The sequence below is a fragment of the Rhincodon typus genome, chromosome 5 (genome assembly GCF_021869965.1).
Source record: "Rhincodon typus isolate 14 chromosome 5, sRhiTyp1.1, whole genome shotgun sequence".
Classification (NCBI taxonomy): Eukaryota; Metazoa; Chordata; class Chondrichthyes; order Orectolobiformes; family Rhincodontidae; genus Rhincodon; species Rhincodon typus.
The window spans coordinates 114,898,499-114,918,123 of record NC_063336.1 but is presented as its reverse complement, the minus strand read 5'-3'; the positions used below and the strand labels follow the sequence as shown (position 1 = coordinate 114,918,123).

The 19,625-nt window shown below is 40.4% G+C and overlaps 1 protein-coding gene across 1 annotated transcript in view; it reads right to left on the bottom strand.

Moving 5' to 3' along the window:
- wdr35 (WD repeat domain 35) overlaps positions 1-19,625 on the bottom strand; it is a 92,646-nt gene that overhangs the window by 28,651 nt on the left and 44,370 nt on the right. Inside the window, exons 12-18 of the mRNA XM_048597123.1 lie at positions 17,195-17,339; positions 16,256-16,325; positions 14,726-14,779; positions 10,202-10,311; positions 5,695-5,905; positions 2,482-2,562; positions 1,667-1,803 (exon numbers count right to left, since the gene is read on the bottom strand). Of these exons, the coding sequence (XP_048453080.1) occupies positions 1,667-1,803; positions 2,482-2,562; positions 5,695-5,905; positions 10,202-10,311; positions 14,726-14,779; positions 16,256-16,325; positions 17,195-17,339 (808 nt within the window). The remainder of the gene's footprint in view (positions 1-1,666; positions 1,804-2,481; positions 2,563-5,694; positions 5,906-10,201; positions 10,312-14,725; positions 14,780-16,255; positions 16,326-17,194; positions 17,340-19,625) is intronic.

Below are 19,625 nucleotides of genomic sequence, written 5' to 3'. Positions count from 1 at the left end.
CTCCCTCCCTCTCTCTCTCTCCCTCCCTCCCTGTCTCCCTCTCTCTCTCCCTCCCCCACTCACCCTGTCTCTCCCTCCACCAGTTTCTCTTCCTCCATCTCTCTGCTTTGCTCATAAATCTAAAGGATTGAGTTCGAGCAATTTGTCGAATGCTTTTTCTCCATATAAAAGTAAAGAACTGTAGATGCTGGAGTAACCCAGCATCTATGGGGAGAGAAACAGTTAACAGTTCATGTCCAATATGACTCTTCTTCCAAAATGAAGGGTACTAGAAAAAGTCTTTATTTTGTTGTCAAAGGGGGAAGAACAGCAAGTGGAGCATATGGTGAGGGTGCCCAAAGCAAAAGACCAAGGGAGTGCTAATGGTAGTATAGATCCAGAATAAGTGTTAATGGTAGGTGCTATTAGGAGAAAATATGTCAGCACTGCTGAGAGCAAACAACGCAATCAAAATAGTGAAGGGGCGGTAGGGAGTAATCAAAATGGAGGTAAGTGTCCATGCTCTGAAGATGTTGATCTCAATGAGGCTTGTAAAGTGCCTAAGCAAAGAAAGCGGTGCTATTCTTCCAGCATGCACTGGGCTTTGCTGGAGCTATTGTTTCAGGGACTAGGGGTCGTTGAATGACTGAAAAGAAAATGAATGCAATTTTCTTTCAAGATTCATACTAGTTTGGTCATCAATTTACCACGGGTAAATTTTATACAAACTGCAAAATGCTACCACTCAAGACAGAATGTGTGAAGACTATAGAAAAGTATTGTAGACTAAAAGTACCAAAGAAAATTAGCGAAAGTCAATAAAACTTTAACAGAACTTCTGGTTTACAGGCTTGCAGATAAGAACTGCAAATTGTATACTCAAGAAAAACCATCATAAATTACTCCACACTTCTGTGGCACTGTAAAAATAGAAGACATCTCAGAATCCAATTGACAATCAATCAGTCTTTGTGTATCACAGGAACAGACATATTACTTGAAGCACCACAAACTAGTATTCTCTTCGAAAGGATGACTGCAATATTCAGTTGCATGTGATGTGGAGGTTAAACAAACCTAAGATGCTGTTAAATCTTTAATCAGTTAGAAGGTTTTCATTAATTAATATGTATATGTAGATCCCCAAATTTCTTTCAAGTCACTGCCCTGAGAGAACTAAACGTTTTATCAGTGTAAAGAAGAGATGACATTTTAGGGCAGACAATGCATGTTAGGTGTGAGGCCTTGTTTAGAATCTGTTTGTGTTTTGGTTTGGAGTCAGACTGGTTTTATTCCTGAAGTAGAAATTTATAAAACGCCACATTGACTGTCTATAAATTGTAAGCTTTTTGAACAAAATAGAGAGTGTATCTGCAAATTTGTATTTGTTTAATACATCCTCATCAGTGATGTGACCCTTTGATCTTTTACTTATAAATTCTGTGTCTGATTCCACCTCTCTCACTAACACCTGAAGAAGGAGCGAGGCTTCGAAAGCTTGTGTTTTCATATAAACCTGTTGGATTATAACCTGGTGTCGTGTGACTTCTGACCCAGTTGCATGTGAAGAAGACTAATTGAACAGGAAAGACCAAGATTTTGCCAACTGGCTGAAAAGCTGAAGCCATGTGATACACATTGAAAACGAAACACCAGAAGTAAAACATTTGATGTTCACTCTCCTTACCACAGTCTTGGGTGAGGGTTTTCTTCAATGAATGCGCAGGCATCTTCAATCCCAACAGTTTCTATAAGACTTCGGCTATCACGTAGCGAACGAATTTCAAAATTAATGATGTAGTCCTTGTTGGGCTGGTTTGGCTCCTAAGAGAAAAACCAATAGGGACTATCTTTACTAAAGTAAATCCACAAGATAAATGATCAACATCATCTTTCTCATAAATTGTGAAGTGAAAAAAGGGAGAGAGGTGGGGTGCAGGGAGAGAGAAAGAGAGAGACGGGTGGGGAGGAAGCGGGAGGGAGAGAGGGGGAGGTAGACGGTGGCTCAGTGGTTAGTGCTGCTGCCTCAAAGCATCAGGGACTCCGGTGCGATTCCAATCTTGGGTGACCATGTGCATGGGTTTTTGCCGGGTGCTCCGGCTTCCTCCCACAGTCCAAAGATGTGTACCTTCTCCAAGGCAACTTGGGCTCAGCCAGCAATGGTCACGTCCCATTAATGATTAATATATTTTAAAATGCTAGGCTGTGACACTGTCACTAGGTCTGATTACTGAGCTTTTAGAATTGTTACCACATTCACACACAGCCCCAGTTTTAAAGAGGAATCATGGAGGCTAAGTGTTTGAAAACAGCTGGACCAGTCACACAGAGGAACTGTAAAATAGCAAATATATTTTTAATGGATAATCAATAGAAAATAAATAATTAAAGTAGAAACAATATTAAAGTGCACATGATTAATATTTTTTGCCAATATTAACTATACAAATAGTCTTCCAGTGATTTTTTTTACATATGATAAATATTGCATCTAAACATTACCTTCAAAATTTCATCCAAAAGTACTGATTTGATTTCCAAATTTTCAAAATTGCATATATACCCAGATGTTTGAATTGGTTCCTATAAAAATAATTGAACAGTTTAATATTAAGTTCACCAAGAAGCAAACCTACCGTCACACAAAATTGGTTTCAATATCTAACTTACTTAATAAATGGTGCTCAACACTACCTTCATTATAAATGAATTGAAGCACAAACTCCAAACGTATACCTTGTTCCCAAATAGACCAAGAAAAATTTACAGCTAAAAAGCACAACTTATGGCAAATATCATAAAACTAAAACATACGTCAGACTTTCCAAATAAACCTGTATTCAAATAGTGCAAGCTGAAGTTTCAGCTAGCAGCGAGTCTGGCAGACTACTTCTTTGTGATTTTTTTCTTCCATTAAGCTCCTTCTATTTATTATGAGTGCCATTGCTGACAATTTGATTTGAAGAGTTGGAACTCAAGCACTAGCAACAGTACCAGCCTCTTTAACATGTACATGCAGCAGATGGGTCCAGGAAAGAGAGGAACAATCTAAGGAAGGGTCACCGGAAAAACATGAACTCTGATTTTTCTTCACAGATGCTGCCAAACTTGTTGAGCTTTTCCAGCAACTTTGTTTTTGTGCCGAATTTACAGCATCCGCAGTTCTTTCGGTTTTTATTTAGCAGGAAAGAGATTTTATTTCTTTATTCATTCATGGGGTGAGGGCATAGCTGGCTAGCATTTATTGCCAATCTCTAATTGCCCAGAGTGCAGTTAAGAGTCAACCACATTGCTGTGGGTCTGGAGTCACATATAGGCCAGACCAGGTAAGGATGGCAGTTTCCTTCCCTAAATGACATTAGTGAAACAGATGGCTTTTTCCTAACAATCGACAATGGATTCATGATCGTCGTTAGATTCTTAATTCCAGATATTTATTGAATTCAAATTCCACCATCTGCCATGGCGGGATTTGAACCTGCGTCCCAGGATGTTACCTGGGTCTCTGGATTAACAGATTACCTCGTGATAATACCACTAGACCATCACCTCCCCTTTTGTTGTTTAGAGGATGATTTAACCAGCATACAGGCCACTGCCTAATTCACTGCCCAGGTTAAAGATCACAGCTCAAGTTCAGAAAGAAGCTAAAGTTGTCTTTCCTTCTGGGACACCCTTATTTATTATTTTACAAACCAATCACTTTTTTTTTAGTCCTTTGGCCACTCCCCAGGTAAGTTAAAGTTGTACAATACCTACAGTACTGATCAGGGCCCAAATAATTACACAGCAGCAGCATGGCAAATCTTTTGGTGGGATGAAGCAAGAAGTTGATGACCCCACTGCTACCTGAAGGAGTTGAAGCCCTGGCATCATATTTTAAAGGTAACTAGCCAAGCATTTATTCCCTGCAATCCAGGAGCATCACTTGGGTTGTTGGAGTTGATGCCTGCAGCTATACATTCTGGGTCTTCCACCATTGTCTGGTCAGCTTGGCTTTCATCCATCGCCACATAGATATCTACTCTGCACAGCCTCGTTGACCCATGGCCATTACAGCCCTGCCTTCCTCCCTTGGTCAGCCTCGGTTGCTTGGGCAACTTTGACTATCATCACCCAATGTCAATCATGGTATGGCAAGATGAAAGCTCCACAAAAAGATCAAAGCAGTAGCTAATCACTCCAATGCTCAATAAGTGCAGTATTTTGTCTGCTACATACAATCAGAAGGCAGGCAGATGGGATTAATTTAGACTGGCATCATAGTTGACGCAAACAGGGTGGGCCAAAAGGCCTGTTCCTGTGCTGTAATGTTTAATAAGGCATATATTGCTTGCTCACAGAGAGTTTATTTGGGAAGGGGAATTTAATTCTGACAAGCTGGTCATTTAGTGGCCATGCATGAGATACAGCGCATACAAAAAGACTCCCCAACATTTGCCATCAAGAAGTTTGATCAAACTTTGAAAGTTCCAAGAACTTAACTGAAAACTCCCACTATCTTCACTCTGACTTTTGGCCTCCTGTGCAATCAAACTCCACCCCTACACACCTTGCTTACCACTTACAGCAGTAGCACAAGATCCAGTATGCTGTTTCCAGGTGAGATAGAAGTTTGTGTTCTTCCACATATACCATATTTACTGCTAATTCTTCTAAAGTGCGACTTTCCTTTTCCTGAATACTTTTGTTTTCTCCATAAATTTGATCCCACTTCCATAACACCCAGCTTTTCAATTTTCCATCCCATACCCACTCCAACACATCTGCATTTAGCCATCTAGACTGTTTCAAAGTTTAATGCAGACTCCTGGAACAGCTTGAGGAGGTTTCAGTCCTCAGGACTAAAAATGGCTTTAAACTCTGGATCCCATATTCTCCGTAGCATTAAGTGCTAGCAGTGTAGAACTGGATATTGGATGTGTTGGTGTTTCCAGAGGTCGGAGCCTTGGTGTAGGGAGGAGTACTTAATGGTCTGTACATTACGTTGTTGAAGTTACAAAGGTGGTGTGCATTGATAATGGTGTGGGATCTCAGATAAAGTGTCAGCAAAAGGGGTCTTGGGCACAGTGGTAGTGTCTCTACCTCAGGACTAGAAGGTCAGGTTCAAGTCCCACTTGCCACAAAGGTGTGGTCATAACATGCATGAAAAAGTTGATTTAAAAAAGTTATAACGGCAGTTAGAAAAGGGGTCTTGTAGTGTAGCTCAGAAGGTCCAGGCTCAAGTCACAGCTACCATGGATGTGTCAACACACACTGAACAAAGTGGTAACATTTTACAAACAGTGCATAAAGTCAGTCAAGTTTCATACTTCACCACTTGGCTAGGAGCTATTTAACATGGGGGAAGAGAACGTGTTGCAGTTTGGGATGCATAGTCCTGAACCCACTGTGTAAACCTGACTTTTTCCTCCCTCAAGATCCTTGGCTGCCACAGTGTGCTGGCTTTTAATAGCTTTTCATACTCTGATTTCTGTTTGCCTCATCTTTCATTTCCTCACGTGTTCGCATGTTCTTTGCATCTTCTTAAAATATTGTTCATTTGCAATCATTTAGACTTAACACAGTGTTTTGACACACCCTGAATTCTTCCATTGTTTCCACACATGGTGCCTGACCTTACGACTGTTTCTAACATTTTCTGTTTCTATTTCTTGAAATATCACGTCAGTTTAAGTTCAAGAAATGTACAAGACAATATGCTCAAAATCTCACCTCAGGATCCAAGTTTCGAAACACATACATTCTGGTTTTCTCCATCATAGCAAACAAATCTGGATTGTCATTTGCCCATTTCATATCCCACACATCTTTACGCTCAAATTTTAGCTGTTCGCCGACTACTTGCTGCCCTGTACTGTCCACTGTTCTTGTCTCAAGGTCAAAAAATGTCAGAACACCTGCAATATCAATGATGGCAAGGCGGCTAGACAATAATAGAAGAAGTTACATCATTAGTACTTTCATTGAATTTAGTTCAATGTCTCCAGATTACCTACTATAAATGTCTTAAATGATTCTAAAAAAATACTGTGTGCACAGAAGTAAAACACTCAAGATGGTATAAGTCTTAATTAAAGTAGAAGATGCTGGAAATACTCAGTAGTGCAGCAATTGCAGATGCTGGAAATACTCAGCAGTGCAGATATTGCAGATTACATCAGGAAACAGTAATTGTTTTGCAAAAACAAAATCAGTCATCATTTTGTTTCTGACTACTGGACTGAATTTTAAGATTTGTATCCTGCATCTCCACTTATTTGATGGACATCTGTGGAGATAGAAACAGAAGGCCGAAATTCATGCTTTTTTCTGCGAATAAATGCCAGCTGTGTCAAGATTTTTGAAGGGATTTTCACTGTCAGGTCCATAAAGATTTCTCGCATCATTTAACTTTCTACTTCATTCCTATGGTGTCCCTTACATCCAGCTAGCTCCATCTTACTGCAAGTCATTCCCAGAACTACTCACACTCATTGCCATGTCCATTAAAAGATCATCCATGTGCCCACACAATCTTTAAAAGGCTGCTGTGTACCTGGACAAGGATTGGCATTCTCGTGTTACCCTGCACTGACAACATAATAGCACAGCAGCAACAAGCCATGATGCTCATGGTCAAATGGCTGACACTTCCTTGCACATTCTTTCACCCTAGTCATTGTTTAACCACCAGGCCACACAGTTTACCTGTTATTAGCCTCATTCCATCTAAACAGCCTCTCTGAGTTACCACTACCTGTCGCTAATGGCTATCGGAGACTCATCTCTTGTCAGTGTCCGTTAGGAGATCATCACATACAGGCAAGTGATCAAACAATTCTAAACATGAGCTTTTACACAGCCAGCAAAAGCAAACACAAACAAACCAAAAGCAAACACAAACAAACCAAAAAAAGCTGCAGTTCGTCCCCACAATATCAAATGCCAACAAATGCTGGTATTATGACGAATGACTATTTTACAGTTCATGATAGTATTCTGTAAGCAGCTATCATCTACAGGAGCCGAACATCAATCAGGTCCTGTCTGGCTAGTAATGCCCAAAACAGCTGAGCTCTGTCATGCACAAGAACAACTTTCTCCAGCTGAATGTCCTCATCCTTTTCTTCTGAACACGCTGCTATTCATCTGGTTCCTCAGCACCTATCACATCACCTTGTTGCCTGCTCCAGTTGTGCAGAGGTCTATAATCCACGGTGCCCCAGTCTGTTCCAAACAGCAGAACCATATCAGCAGAAATCCCATAATGTGCTCCACCACACCACTGATCACAGCAAGCGCACCAACTCAGTGAAGATGAAACACCAGCTTAAGAAGCAACACATTACATCAAAAAAGGATTTCAGCACTCCAACTGCATTCCCATCCCAGATGCACATCAAATATGAAACTTACCATTAAATTCATTAGAGTCTATCGTCATACTTACACGATGAAGCAATGTTCCCCATCTCTCATTGCATCCTTGGAAGTTCCAAAAGTGACGGGAAAATTTGACCAGCATTTGCCTCCTGTTATATCTGTTATATCTGTTTTATCATCTGACTGGGTCATAAGTTACACTTGATTTGGAAGCACCAATGGTATGGTGTGCATTACCTTCAACCAGCATTTGACACCTAAGTATACTTACATGGCACAAAATGCAAATGGACAGAGAAACGACTGTAAATGAAATATAGCTGGACTTTGCAAAGGTACGGATGGGTTTTTGCCCCTACAATGTCCTAGTATCCAGCTGACATGGATCCCATACTTTTATCCATCCGTGACCCCGACTCTGCCCACCCTGAGCAGTGCCCAGCCATCTTCTATTTGCATTTCACCTTCTTCACCTTTAGAGAGTGGCAAGTGATGGCAGGGAATGCAGCTCATTGGAAACACTATCAGTACTGGGCTCCATCTGGTTGCCAGGTCCAGGTTCCCCCAACCACCCCCCAAGCCTGCATGTCTACTTTTACCTCAGTCTACTCCAACAGTCCACATCCATGCATCCCCTCCATGTGGAGGAACTTCTCCTCCAACTGTCCTCTCTGCTCCTGAACCCCAACATTACATCTTAATGAAGCCTAATGCTACAGAGGTGATGGTTATGGACACTGCCAATAATATCCTCCTGTAGCCTACCATGCTCTCTAATGCTGGTCTTCATACCTCCCAGAAACCTGGAATTGCCCTCAATCACTGCCCTTTTTCTAACCTCTACAAAAGTCTTTACTGTTTCTTGCTACCAAGCCTTAAGTTCTCCACCCCTTTTGGCAGCAATTCCCCCCCACCTGCTGCCTCTAAAGGTGCCCCTTGCACCTCCTTCATGAACAACAGGCAGACCACCAAGAAAATGTTCATCCCAGACTTCTGACCAACTTCAATAAACAGCCTCTGGACGTGACTGACCAAACCTGTCTTTGCAGCTTCCTGACTAACGATATGCGTGTCCCCGACTGCAGACGCAGGCCCTACAGGACTTACTGTTGCCCACTCCCTGGAATGTAGTCAAACAGATCTCCTGAACGTTAGCATCCCAACCAACAGTGACTGCAGACAAGCCCTTGCATTCTGTGTGTACTGTGCTCAGGCAATCAAGGGTTATGGGAAAAGGGCAGGCAAGTGGGCGTGAGAAAGGTTAGATCAGCCATCAACCTACTGATTGGCAGAACAAACTCGAGGGACCAAACAGGCTACTCCTGCTCCTATTCTTATGGTTTTACTAGGGCCTGTGACCAATTGTGCTGCTGCCCCTCCCCACTGATTGCATAGAGGACAAGCCCCCACTTGGTTATTTGGTTGGTTACATGTGTAGTGTTTGCTGCACAGACAGTTGGAATCCTCTGTGGGGACAGGAACACTCATCACAAACTTGAAACATTAACTCTTTCTCTCTTTAGATGCTGCAGACGTATTGAATATTTCCAGCATTTTCAGTTCATAATTCAGTCTTCCATCAGTCTCCTGTTTTTAAACCATAATCACTTTTATCATTTAATTTATTGTTCGGCCACTTTGTAAAGACCTTCCCTTGTTCCTTTCCCACGTTGGTACTTAAAAAAAATTAGATTTCTGTCTTTTTCCAGTTCTGATAAATGGTTATCAAACAGAAATGTTACTTTTCTTTGACTCCACAAAATTGCTGCATGTCCACCGTTTTCTACTCAAATTTTCCGTTCAAGTAATGGCCATAAGCAGTTTCCAGTTTTTATTAAAATAAATGGTTATCACCAGGTATTTTTCCAGCATCAATAAAATTGCCATTATATCCAATCATGTCCATTTAAATGAATAACTGACACAAGAATAAAACAATTAAGGGTATAAGATCCTCATGCCAAAATCTCTGTTTTACTTCCCCAATGACAGTTGTCCCAGTTAAATTATTTGTGAAATAAATGAACATCTAAATCAATCTATGGGAATTTTGACATTTAAGACTTATTAGTCGATATTTTAATCTTTTCCAAACAATGTATTTTTTTTAATATGGGCTTTTAGTATGGTGCGAAAATTACACAGGAATCAATTTAGTGATTTCAGTCTTTAACACCTCTTTGGGTGTTTGGACTTGGGTATTTCTGGCTCCCATTTCCTCAAGCACTACCTCTTCACTGGACGCAGGGGATTAAAACAAACATCACCTCCAAAGATGAGAACACCCATTCCTCCCCAACACAGGGAATTGGTTTTCACAACATATCTGAGCACCAAAGCCTCAGGAAGCTGATATTTTGATGGCAGATCATCACTGAGATCTACAGCCTCCCAGAATAAGACCTCAGTTGAAATTATATGATTCCTGTGTACCAGTTTGAAAGCAAGGTACGCATCAAACACAGCACATGGGGCTGGCATGCCTTCAACCCAACCTGACTCCAACTTTACACAGGGCAGTAGAGGCAACGAGCAACCCAGTCAACACTGGGTCCATTCAGGCCCTTAAATGGACAATGAATTGCCAACTAAATACCTCAACACACCCCTCTCACCATATTACTTACAACAGAAGAAGGCCCACACCACACGTGTAGCTGATGGAATCTTTTATTGCACAGGCTGGTATTGGACAAGGGGGTCAACATCATTTGTGGGTTCTCCTGCACACAACCCACTCCCCCTGGCTATGCCACAGACATCTTACATATGATGATCTACAACCAAGTAGGACACGATATGTAACCATTTACAGAAAAAGACTCAATTCCATTATTTCTTTACGAAAATGACTCACCTGGAATTACAGTTCAGCGATAATTGATAACTTCTGTAGTTGAACAAATACTTTTGTAACAGACTAACATTTGGTAAACTATATTTCTGAATTTTCCCTGATTCACGACCCTGAAAAATACAAAGCAAAATAACTAATTGTGTACATGACTTGTCAAAAAAAATTGTAGAACCATTTTCTCTTCAGTATTCTAATTATTAGGAACAAAAACAAAGTGGCTGGAAAAGCTCAGCAGATCTGGCAGCATCTGTGAAGGAAAAAATAGAGTTAACATTTCGGGTCCGGTGACCCTTCCTCAGAACTCAGAAGTTCTGAGGAAGGGCTACCGGACCCGAAACGTTAACCCTGTTTTTTCCTTCACAGATGCTGCCAGACCTGCTGAGCTTTTCTAGCCACTTTGTTTTTGTTCCTGATATACAGCATCCACAGTTCTTTCAGTTTTTATTCTAATTATTAAGCCTGGTATTATTAATTAAAGGTCCTGAACAAGACCTTGCCACCAAACCTCCCACCCATCCACATAACCAGAAAAGCTGGACAACTGCAGGCTGTTTGCTTATTTCTACTGTTTAAAATAATCAGACAAGAGGTGCATTTAATGAAAACAAATCAAACAAAATCAAATTTTGATTAGCTCTTCTTTAGTCTTCAAATATCAAGTATCCTTCACTAATTGCTGAAAACAGGCTCAGCTGCACTCTGTTCAAGTTACTAATCCAGCACCTTAATTTAATGAAATCTTCCAAGGCGATTCTCAGTAGCATTGTAAAACAATGTAGAAAACAATGCCTCATGTGGAGATATTACTTAATTCAAATTATGAAAGGTCATTCAAACAGGTAGGTTTTGGGAAGTGTCTTAATGGAGAAAAGGTAGGACAGCAGAGAAGTATAAGAAGGGACTTCCAGTCCACGGGCTGAGCAACTGATGGCATTGCCGCGAATAGTGGAATAATTATAACTGGGAAAGTGAGAAGATAGAATTAGAGGACTGCATGTATCCCAGAGGGTTGCAGGGCTGCAGGAGCCTCTAGAAACAGAGAGGAGCAAGGCCGTTAAGGGATTTCAAGACAAAGATGAGATCGAGATGTAGATCAGCGAGCACAAAGCTAATGGGAAACATGGCTTATGGTGAGTCAAGATATTTGCAGCTGAGCTTTAGGTTACCATGAGTTTATAGAGGGGGTTGGGTTGGAACAGTTGAAGTAACAAAAGCATGAATGAGGGTTTCAGCAGCAGTTTAATTGAAACAGTGGTGAAATTGGGTGAAGTCACAGAGGTGGAAATAGGCAGAAGCTGCATGAAATAGACTACCCCATTATTTTGATGCAATAACCATACAGTATTGGTGGATAAATTAAGGATGTTGTCTTTGATATTCTCTTGGGTACAATACATGGTGTTATTTCAATAAATGGTCCTAGCATCTCACGCTTATGGTTCTGCACATACTGCTCAAACCAACGGCCAGCATGACTCTATTACTTTAACTTGATATTTGTGCCTTTTCTACATGCATTTCTTTAATCTCTTTAAAGGTAGACTTATTAAATACTTAAACTGAAGCATTGAACTGCTTTATTTAGAAGCAAGTAAACATTATCAGCCATTGCTCATGTGGTGACACTTTTGTCTCTAAATCAGAAGTTGTATCCCATTCCAGTCTTGAGCACAATAAGTTTTCACTCTAGTGCAGCAGCTATATTACAAGTGATTGCACTTTAAAAGCACATAATTGACTGCAAAGAACATCAGGAAATCTGGTGGTTATGAAAATAGTAGAATAAATTTGCAGCTCTCTGCTTCGAACATACAGGGCACCAGTTTTGACAAGATTTACCTTATTCCATGAGTGCAACTGTCACAATGACCAAACTTCAGTTCTCCACATCAGCAGTTAATCTTGATTTAAACAAACTAAGCTTTAACTTCTGTATTCCATATCTATTGTAAAATGTTCTTGATCTCACTGCCTCTGTGGATCGCTGCCTCTTTTATTAATCTTCCTCTTATTCAGCATTAAAAGTGTACGAGATAGTTGTGAACACTGTGGATTTGAGGTGTTCTTCATCTGCTAAAACATCTTAACAATTTGCTTCTTCAAGAAGACGAGCTTAAGCCATTGTTATTTTAATTATAGAACATAGAATATAGAGCATAGAATAGTACAGCACAGCACAAGCCGTTTGGCCCACGATGTTGTGCCGACCTATTATCCTACTAAGATCAATTTACCCTGCATACCCTACATTTTACTATCCTCCATGTGCCTATCCAAGAGTTGCTTAAAAATCTCTAAAGTAACTGACTCCACTACCACTGCTGGCAGCGCATTCCACACGCCCACCACTCTCTGTGTGAAGAACCTACCTCTGACATCTCCCCTATACATTCCTCCAATCACCTTAAAATTATGCCCCCTTGTAATAGCCATTTCCACCCTGGAAAAAAGTCTCTGACTATCCACTCTATCTATGCCTCTATTCATCTTGTAAACCTCTATCAAGTCACCTCTCATCCTTCTTCGCTCCAATGAAAAAAGCCCTAGCTCCCTCAACCGTCCCTCATAAGACCTGCCCTCCAGTCCAGGCAGCATCCTGGTAAATCTCCTCTGCACTCTCTCCAAATCTTTCACATCTTTCCTGTAATGAGGTGACCAGAACTGAACACAATATTCCAAGTGTGGTCTAACCAGAGTTTTATAGAGCTGCAGCATAACGTCACGGCTCTTAAACTCAATTCCCCTGCCAATGAAAGCCAACACACCATACGCCTTCTTTACAACCCTATCAACTTGGGTCGCAACTTTGAGGGATCTATGGACGTGGACCCCAAGATCCCTCTGTACCTCCACACTGCCAAGAATCCTGCCATTAACCCTGTATTCTGCATTCAAATTCGACCTTCCAAAATGAATCACTTCACACTTTTCTGGGTTGAATCCCATCTGCCACTCCTTTGCCCAGCTCTATGGAATTAGCCATCTATTCCACATATCCTTTAAAAAAGAACTTGTGTTGATACACAAGGCAATTTCTTCGAAAGAACTGTAAAAGATCTCAAAAACATGGCAGTAGTGCCGACCTAAACAGGAATCCCACTTTGTGTATGGCGTGAGATTCCAGTGAGCACGGGCGGCACAGTGGCTCAATAGTTAGCACTGCTGCCTCACAGCGCCAGGGACCCGGGTTCGATTCCACCCTCGGGCGACTGTCTGTGTGGAATTTGCACATTCTCCCCGTGTCTGTGTGGGTTTCCTCTGGGTGCTCCGGTTTCCTCCCATGGTCCAAAGATGTGTAGGTTAGGTGGATTGGCCATGCTAAATTGCCCGTAGTGTTCAGGGATGTGTAGATTAGGGGGAAAGGTCTGGGTGGGATGCTCTTTGCGTCGGTGTGGACTTGTTGGGCCGAAGGGCCTGTTTCCACACTGTAGGGATTCTATGAGCAATAATATAAAGAGATTAACAGAATAAAATTTTGTGATTCCTATGCAAGGCCAGAGGGGACAGGAAATTATGTGCATGAAAGTCGCCTTATTTTCCAAAAATGAAGACAACCCCAATTAATTTAGCAGCCTCCACACACCAAGTAAAAGTTAATCTAGCGGGATCTGGCATACAAACAGCAAGTCTTGTGATGAGCAAACAAATGATACATCTGCCAAGACAGATCTGAAGTTGCTGGGAAGATTGTTCCCAGTTCAAGCAGTTGAGCTTGGTAAAAAACATGTTGGCATGCCATACTATTGTTAGGCACCAAGTTAAAAATTCAAACATTACCAAAATTGAGCCAGACCTACTGGAATGTTGTGAGCTGGGTACACATCTCAATGCTGTTAAACGAAAATCTAACAGAGTAGTATCAATCACAACATGCTGACTCCCCATTTAGTTCAGCACAGCAGCCTACCTACTAGTTAGCATCATATCATGCTGAACTTAGCACTCGGCAAGTGAAGCATTGGGGTAATCTGTAATGAGACCACAAAGCAGTGGGAGACCATAATTTACTTGACTTATTTATCACTTCTAAATGCTGCCAATTTGTTTACCACCCACATTCCATGGTGTGCAATCCTCATTCTCCCTCAGCAGCAACAAGTTGCAACTCCCTGTTAATAGGAACTGTGCCTTTATATTAAAAGGAAGACTGCCAGGAACACATGGTTTCTTTACAATACCACTCGCACCCTGGCATTGTGTAGAGGATGCTGGCAATACAGTGTTGATGTGGCCATGCTACTGCCAGCATTATCTTCTTTCCCTTCATACTGAGCCACACAGCTCCAGCCAGAAATGTTTGTGTAAATCCTACTGGTCATATTGGAGTTTCGGTAGGTTATTTAGCTCCTGAGAAATAGGAATCAACCACCCAAATGCCTCATCTAGCAACTCAGTTATGAAGCTAGTTCGTATTGTGAACATGAAAATACATTAGTAAACTAGAAGTATTTAAAAGCAAAATATTACTTAAAATCATCTTATACTGAACATGTACTTCTAAATCAAATGAAAAAATGGAATTACCACAATCAATATTTTATCAGAAGCTGTGACGCAGCAGATTGCATCCTTTGTTGTCTAAGGGAGAACAAACACAAGAGTAGAAAATTAAGCTCGAATCCCAACACTGTCCCATTTTAAATTAAACATCACATAAAAAATCAACAAGAACATTTCATCTCATGTCTTCAATTCCATGCTTTCCCCCATCCCCAAAATACAAAATCATCTCAGATTCAGATGATTTCTAATATAGTATTGAACAAAATTCAACATTAATCTATGTATTAGAGAGCGGATGCAATCAATTTCAGCAAAATACTGTTCCCAGCCCATTAAATGGCTCCCCATGTGCCAGCTCAACTCTAAGGAGGGTGCCATAAAGTACAGATACATTGACCATTTGGGTGAAGTCATTGAACTTTTACCAGAATGGCTGTCAGGTTCAGGAAGCCAGACTCTAGATACAAATCACCCATGTCAAATGCTCCAGTTCTCTCTGAGGCTGTCTTGAGAGCTTCCTGCCTACCAGTGATAGAAACATGATGTCCTTCCTAACTTCTACTTGTCCAATGTGTCAGGTCATGCCACTAGAAGGAGAAGGAGACCCAAACATTCTCCCTTCACCACCATTGGAAAAATGCCTGCAACTCCCCCTTTATAGGAACAGTGTCTTTAAAAAAGGAAGGCATGGTTTCTTCACAACACCACTCATCCCTGCAGTATGCAGAGGATGCTAGTAGTGCAATGGAGTCAATGTGACCTTTACCCATTAGAGAAATATTTGAGTTGTATACATCAGCTGTTGATAATATTGGAGAAGTCAGATCCCAAAGTGAAACCATTCATTTTGTTCTTCCTGTTTGGAACTCAAACCCCAAATAATAATAATCGTCCTCACACCACCTCATTTCTTAAGTGTTCAAACCCATGGTAATTCAGTCCTCATGCCCAATAACAAGGCAAATGAATTTCGTTTTTGAAGCATTCAACCAACAAAAAGTACTCCAACTACATGTTCACACAAGGTGGCTGAGATACAGAATTTTGAAAATACAGATCTCCTGTTCTGATATATAATCTTTTCTCTATGTCCTTAGGTGTAGGGCATATGTAACAGTTATGCAAGCACATGAAGTCAAGGGATTACTTAATTTAAGATCCTTAACCAATAAGACCATAAGAATTAGACGGTGTAGGAGGCCATTTGGCCCAATGAATTTGTCCCACCATTCAATTTCTGATAACCCTCAATTCACTTTCCTGCCTTTAAAAATGTACTGATCTTCAACAGCTGGCTTTGCTCATTCTCAATTAGCTGTCAGATTTTCAAGTTGTCAAAATTAAAATAAGGGTCCCAAATAAAGTAAACTCCTCCCACAAAAATGGGTCATAGAAATGTAAAGTAAAAGTATCAATAGGCAAATAAACAGGTTAGTTATGTTTCACAAAATATTTTAACCTCTCCATGACATTCTGACATTCTTCCAGAAATAAGCCAGCAACACAAACAAGATGCACTGTTGTTTCATCAAATACAAAAACAACACTTACGGACAAAGCTTTGCTGAAATCTACAGTACCATCTCCTGCAACAGACGATTCATCATCAACGTGATAAATTCTGTTCATATGAGAAAGAAAAACCATGTTTCTTGTTAGAAATTTTCTCTCGAAGAAATTAAGGATGCCAGAGTATCCAAAGTGCAAATATTAACTTATAAACAACAAAAAAAGTAATCATTATTCTACAACTAAATTTAAAGACAATTAATACATGAATGATTTTGTCATAATCAATTATTAGCTATTAAGATTCCAATAAAATAGAAAATTAAGATGTCATCCTAAAAGCTGTTTTCAAGGTCCATTTTACAAGTCTAATTTGATTAAAAACCAATCTCCGAATACAGAGTACAATTCTCTACATCACACAGCTAAGGGAGAAGGGATGAGGCCATGGGCATGTTGGCACAGCAGACAGTAGGGAGGGGCAACAATGAAGCAATAGAAAAGGAAAATATCCCTCTTGCATCAGATATAATTTTACACATTTTGTCCCAAATAAATGGCATTAAAAATTCACTTTGAAGCATGTCTTCATTGCACTAAAGACAACAAGAATGTTGGCTATCTGCTTAGTAGGATCATAATTCTCTGACCTAAAGCATTTTGCAAATGCCATTAAAGTGAATTTTAAACTAGTAACTTCTCTACTAAAGACAACAACTCATGTTATGTTACATTTTCACAGGAGGCATCAATTCTCCAAATGGCACTTCTTTGTGCATGAGTCTGTACAGTGAATGCCAGCACAGAAATCAGAGGGAGATTTACAACCATATCTAGCCTGCCCTTAATCAACATCTATTTTGCATGTAGAGGCACTAGCCAGCAATAAAAAAAAAGGAACTGTGGCTGATGCTAACTTTCTCTGACACATCCTTCTATAAAGCTAACTTTGTTGTTTCACTAAAAATTGATAACACTAACCTCTCCCGCCCCTCCTTCCTTGTTCGTGCTACCTGGTTGATTTCCATTGCTGTGAGTTTCTTGGCTACACGATATTGCCAGATGTAAAATGCTTCTTTAGAGGCCACAATTACGTGTGTTTTTGTCATGGTTATAAACAGTGGATCTAAAACAAAAATAATAGTATTATTATGAGATGGTTTAAAAATGAATTAGAAAATAACAGGCATTAATACTATTATAAATGTACCAAGTACCTTTGTATTTCACTGTGCCTTGTTTAATCTTCCATATTTAAAAAAATCATTAGCAAATTTTTTTCAGAAGATTTCCTCCTGCAGGTTTTGTGTGTGTGTGCGTGCGTGCGCGCCTGTGTTACTTTCAAGAAGATTAGTTTTATATATCTCTATACAGTTCTTACCTTCTGCATATAATACATCTGTGCTTAGCGGTTTCTTTGCAATAAACTAGTTATTTGGATGTCACTTAAAGAACCTAGTTGACTAGTGTCTGATGCTCTGTTTTATATATGTCTGAAATGGAATCATTATCTCCATTTTTAAATTCAAACTTTGTTGTGAACAATGGGGGAGTGGAACAAGGATTCAGTCCTGTCCCTCCTAAGTCAGTCATAACAGTATGCAAAAACAAATTACTAGAAAAATGTGCTCACGATACATTACGATACAATGCCCAACAAAATTATGTTTCAGATCATTCACTTTTTTTTTAAACAAGTATCACTTAACATAACAAAATAATGGCTGCACTTTACTTATCATTAATTCAAGTTTTGTTCCTATTATTCATCAGCTTGACTTGGTTGATAGCACTCTCAGTTTGGAGCGATGCAGCAATACATCATAACTTGAACATAAAATCTAAACTGAGAGGTACTGCATTGTTAGGAGGTTCCATTGTAAATATCCATGAGAAGGATGTGGAAGCTTTTGAGAGAGTACAGACAAGGTTCACGAGGATGTTGCCTGGTCTCCAGGGCACTGACTATGACGAAAGGTTAAAAAGACTAGTATTGTTTTCACTGGAAAGACGGTGGCTGAGAGGACACCTGATAGAGATCTACAAAATTATGAGAGGCATAGATAGGATGGATAGTCAGAGGCTTTTTCCCAGGGTTGAAGTTCCAGTTACAAGGGGGCACAGGTTCAAGGTCAGAGGGGTAAAGTTTAAGGGAGATGTGCGAGGGAGGTTTTCACGCAGAGAGTGGTAGCAGCCTGGAATGCACTACCAGAAAAGGTAATGGAAGCAGGCGCGTTGAAGACATTTAAGAGGCACCTAGATGGGTACATGAATAGGGAGGGAATAGAGGGATACAGATCAAAACATGGCAGGGATAGTAGGAACTGCAGATGCTGGAGAATCTGAGATAACAAGGTGTAGAGCTGGATGAACACAGCAGGCCAAGCAGCATCAGAGGGGCAGGAAAGCTGACGTTTCGGGCCTAGACCCTTCTTCAGAAAATGAAGTTCAGAAATTTCTTCAGAAATTTTCTGAAGAAGGGTCTAGGCCCGAAACATCAGCTTTCCTGCTCCTCTGATGCTGCTTGGCCTGCTGTGTTCATCCAGCTCTACACCTTGTTATCTCAAAATATGGCAGGTTTGTTTTTAGATTAATTAGGGCATGATGGTCAGCCCAGGCTTGGAGGGCCAAGGGGCCTGTTCCTGTGCTGTACTTTTTCATTTGTTCATTTGGGAACAATTTAAGTATCAGAGTGCTTGATAGTGTCTGGTCAACAATCCTCCTTCAAAATAAAATGGTACAATAGATAAGGGGAGGCTAGTCAAAGCAAACAAGAGCTTGGCAGAGAACAAAGCAAGACTGATAAATTAAATTGCATTTACCACAATCCAAGAAGCCTGACAAGTAAGGCAGATGAACTTAGGGCATGGTTGTGAACATGGGACTGGGATTTGATTTGATTTGATTTATTATTGTCACATGTACCTAGGTACAGTGAAAAGTTTTGTTTTGCATGCAGTACAGGGAGATCAGACCATACAAAGTGCATTAGGGTAATAAAAGAGTTAAGATGTTAGGGCTGCAGAGAAGGTGCACAGAGAGCAAGATCAACATTAAATTTAAAATGTATCATATCATAGCTATTACAAAAACATGGCTCAAGGATGGACAGGACCAGCAACTCAATGTTCCAGGGTATAGATACTATAGAAAGGGAAGAAACAGAGGATGAGGAGTGGTGTTTTTGGTTAAGGATAACATTACAGCTGTACTTAGAGAAGATATTCTTGGAAGATCATCCAGTGAAGTTATATGGGTGGAACTGAGAAATAGGAAAGGAATGATCACATTGTTGGGCCTGTATTATAAGTCCTCTCCAACAGTCAATGGGAAATTGAGAAGTAAATATCTAAGGGGATCACAAATATCTGCAAGAAAAATAGGGTTGTAATGGTAGGGGATTTTATCTTTC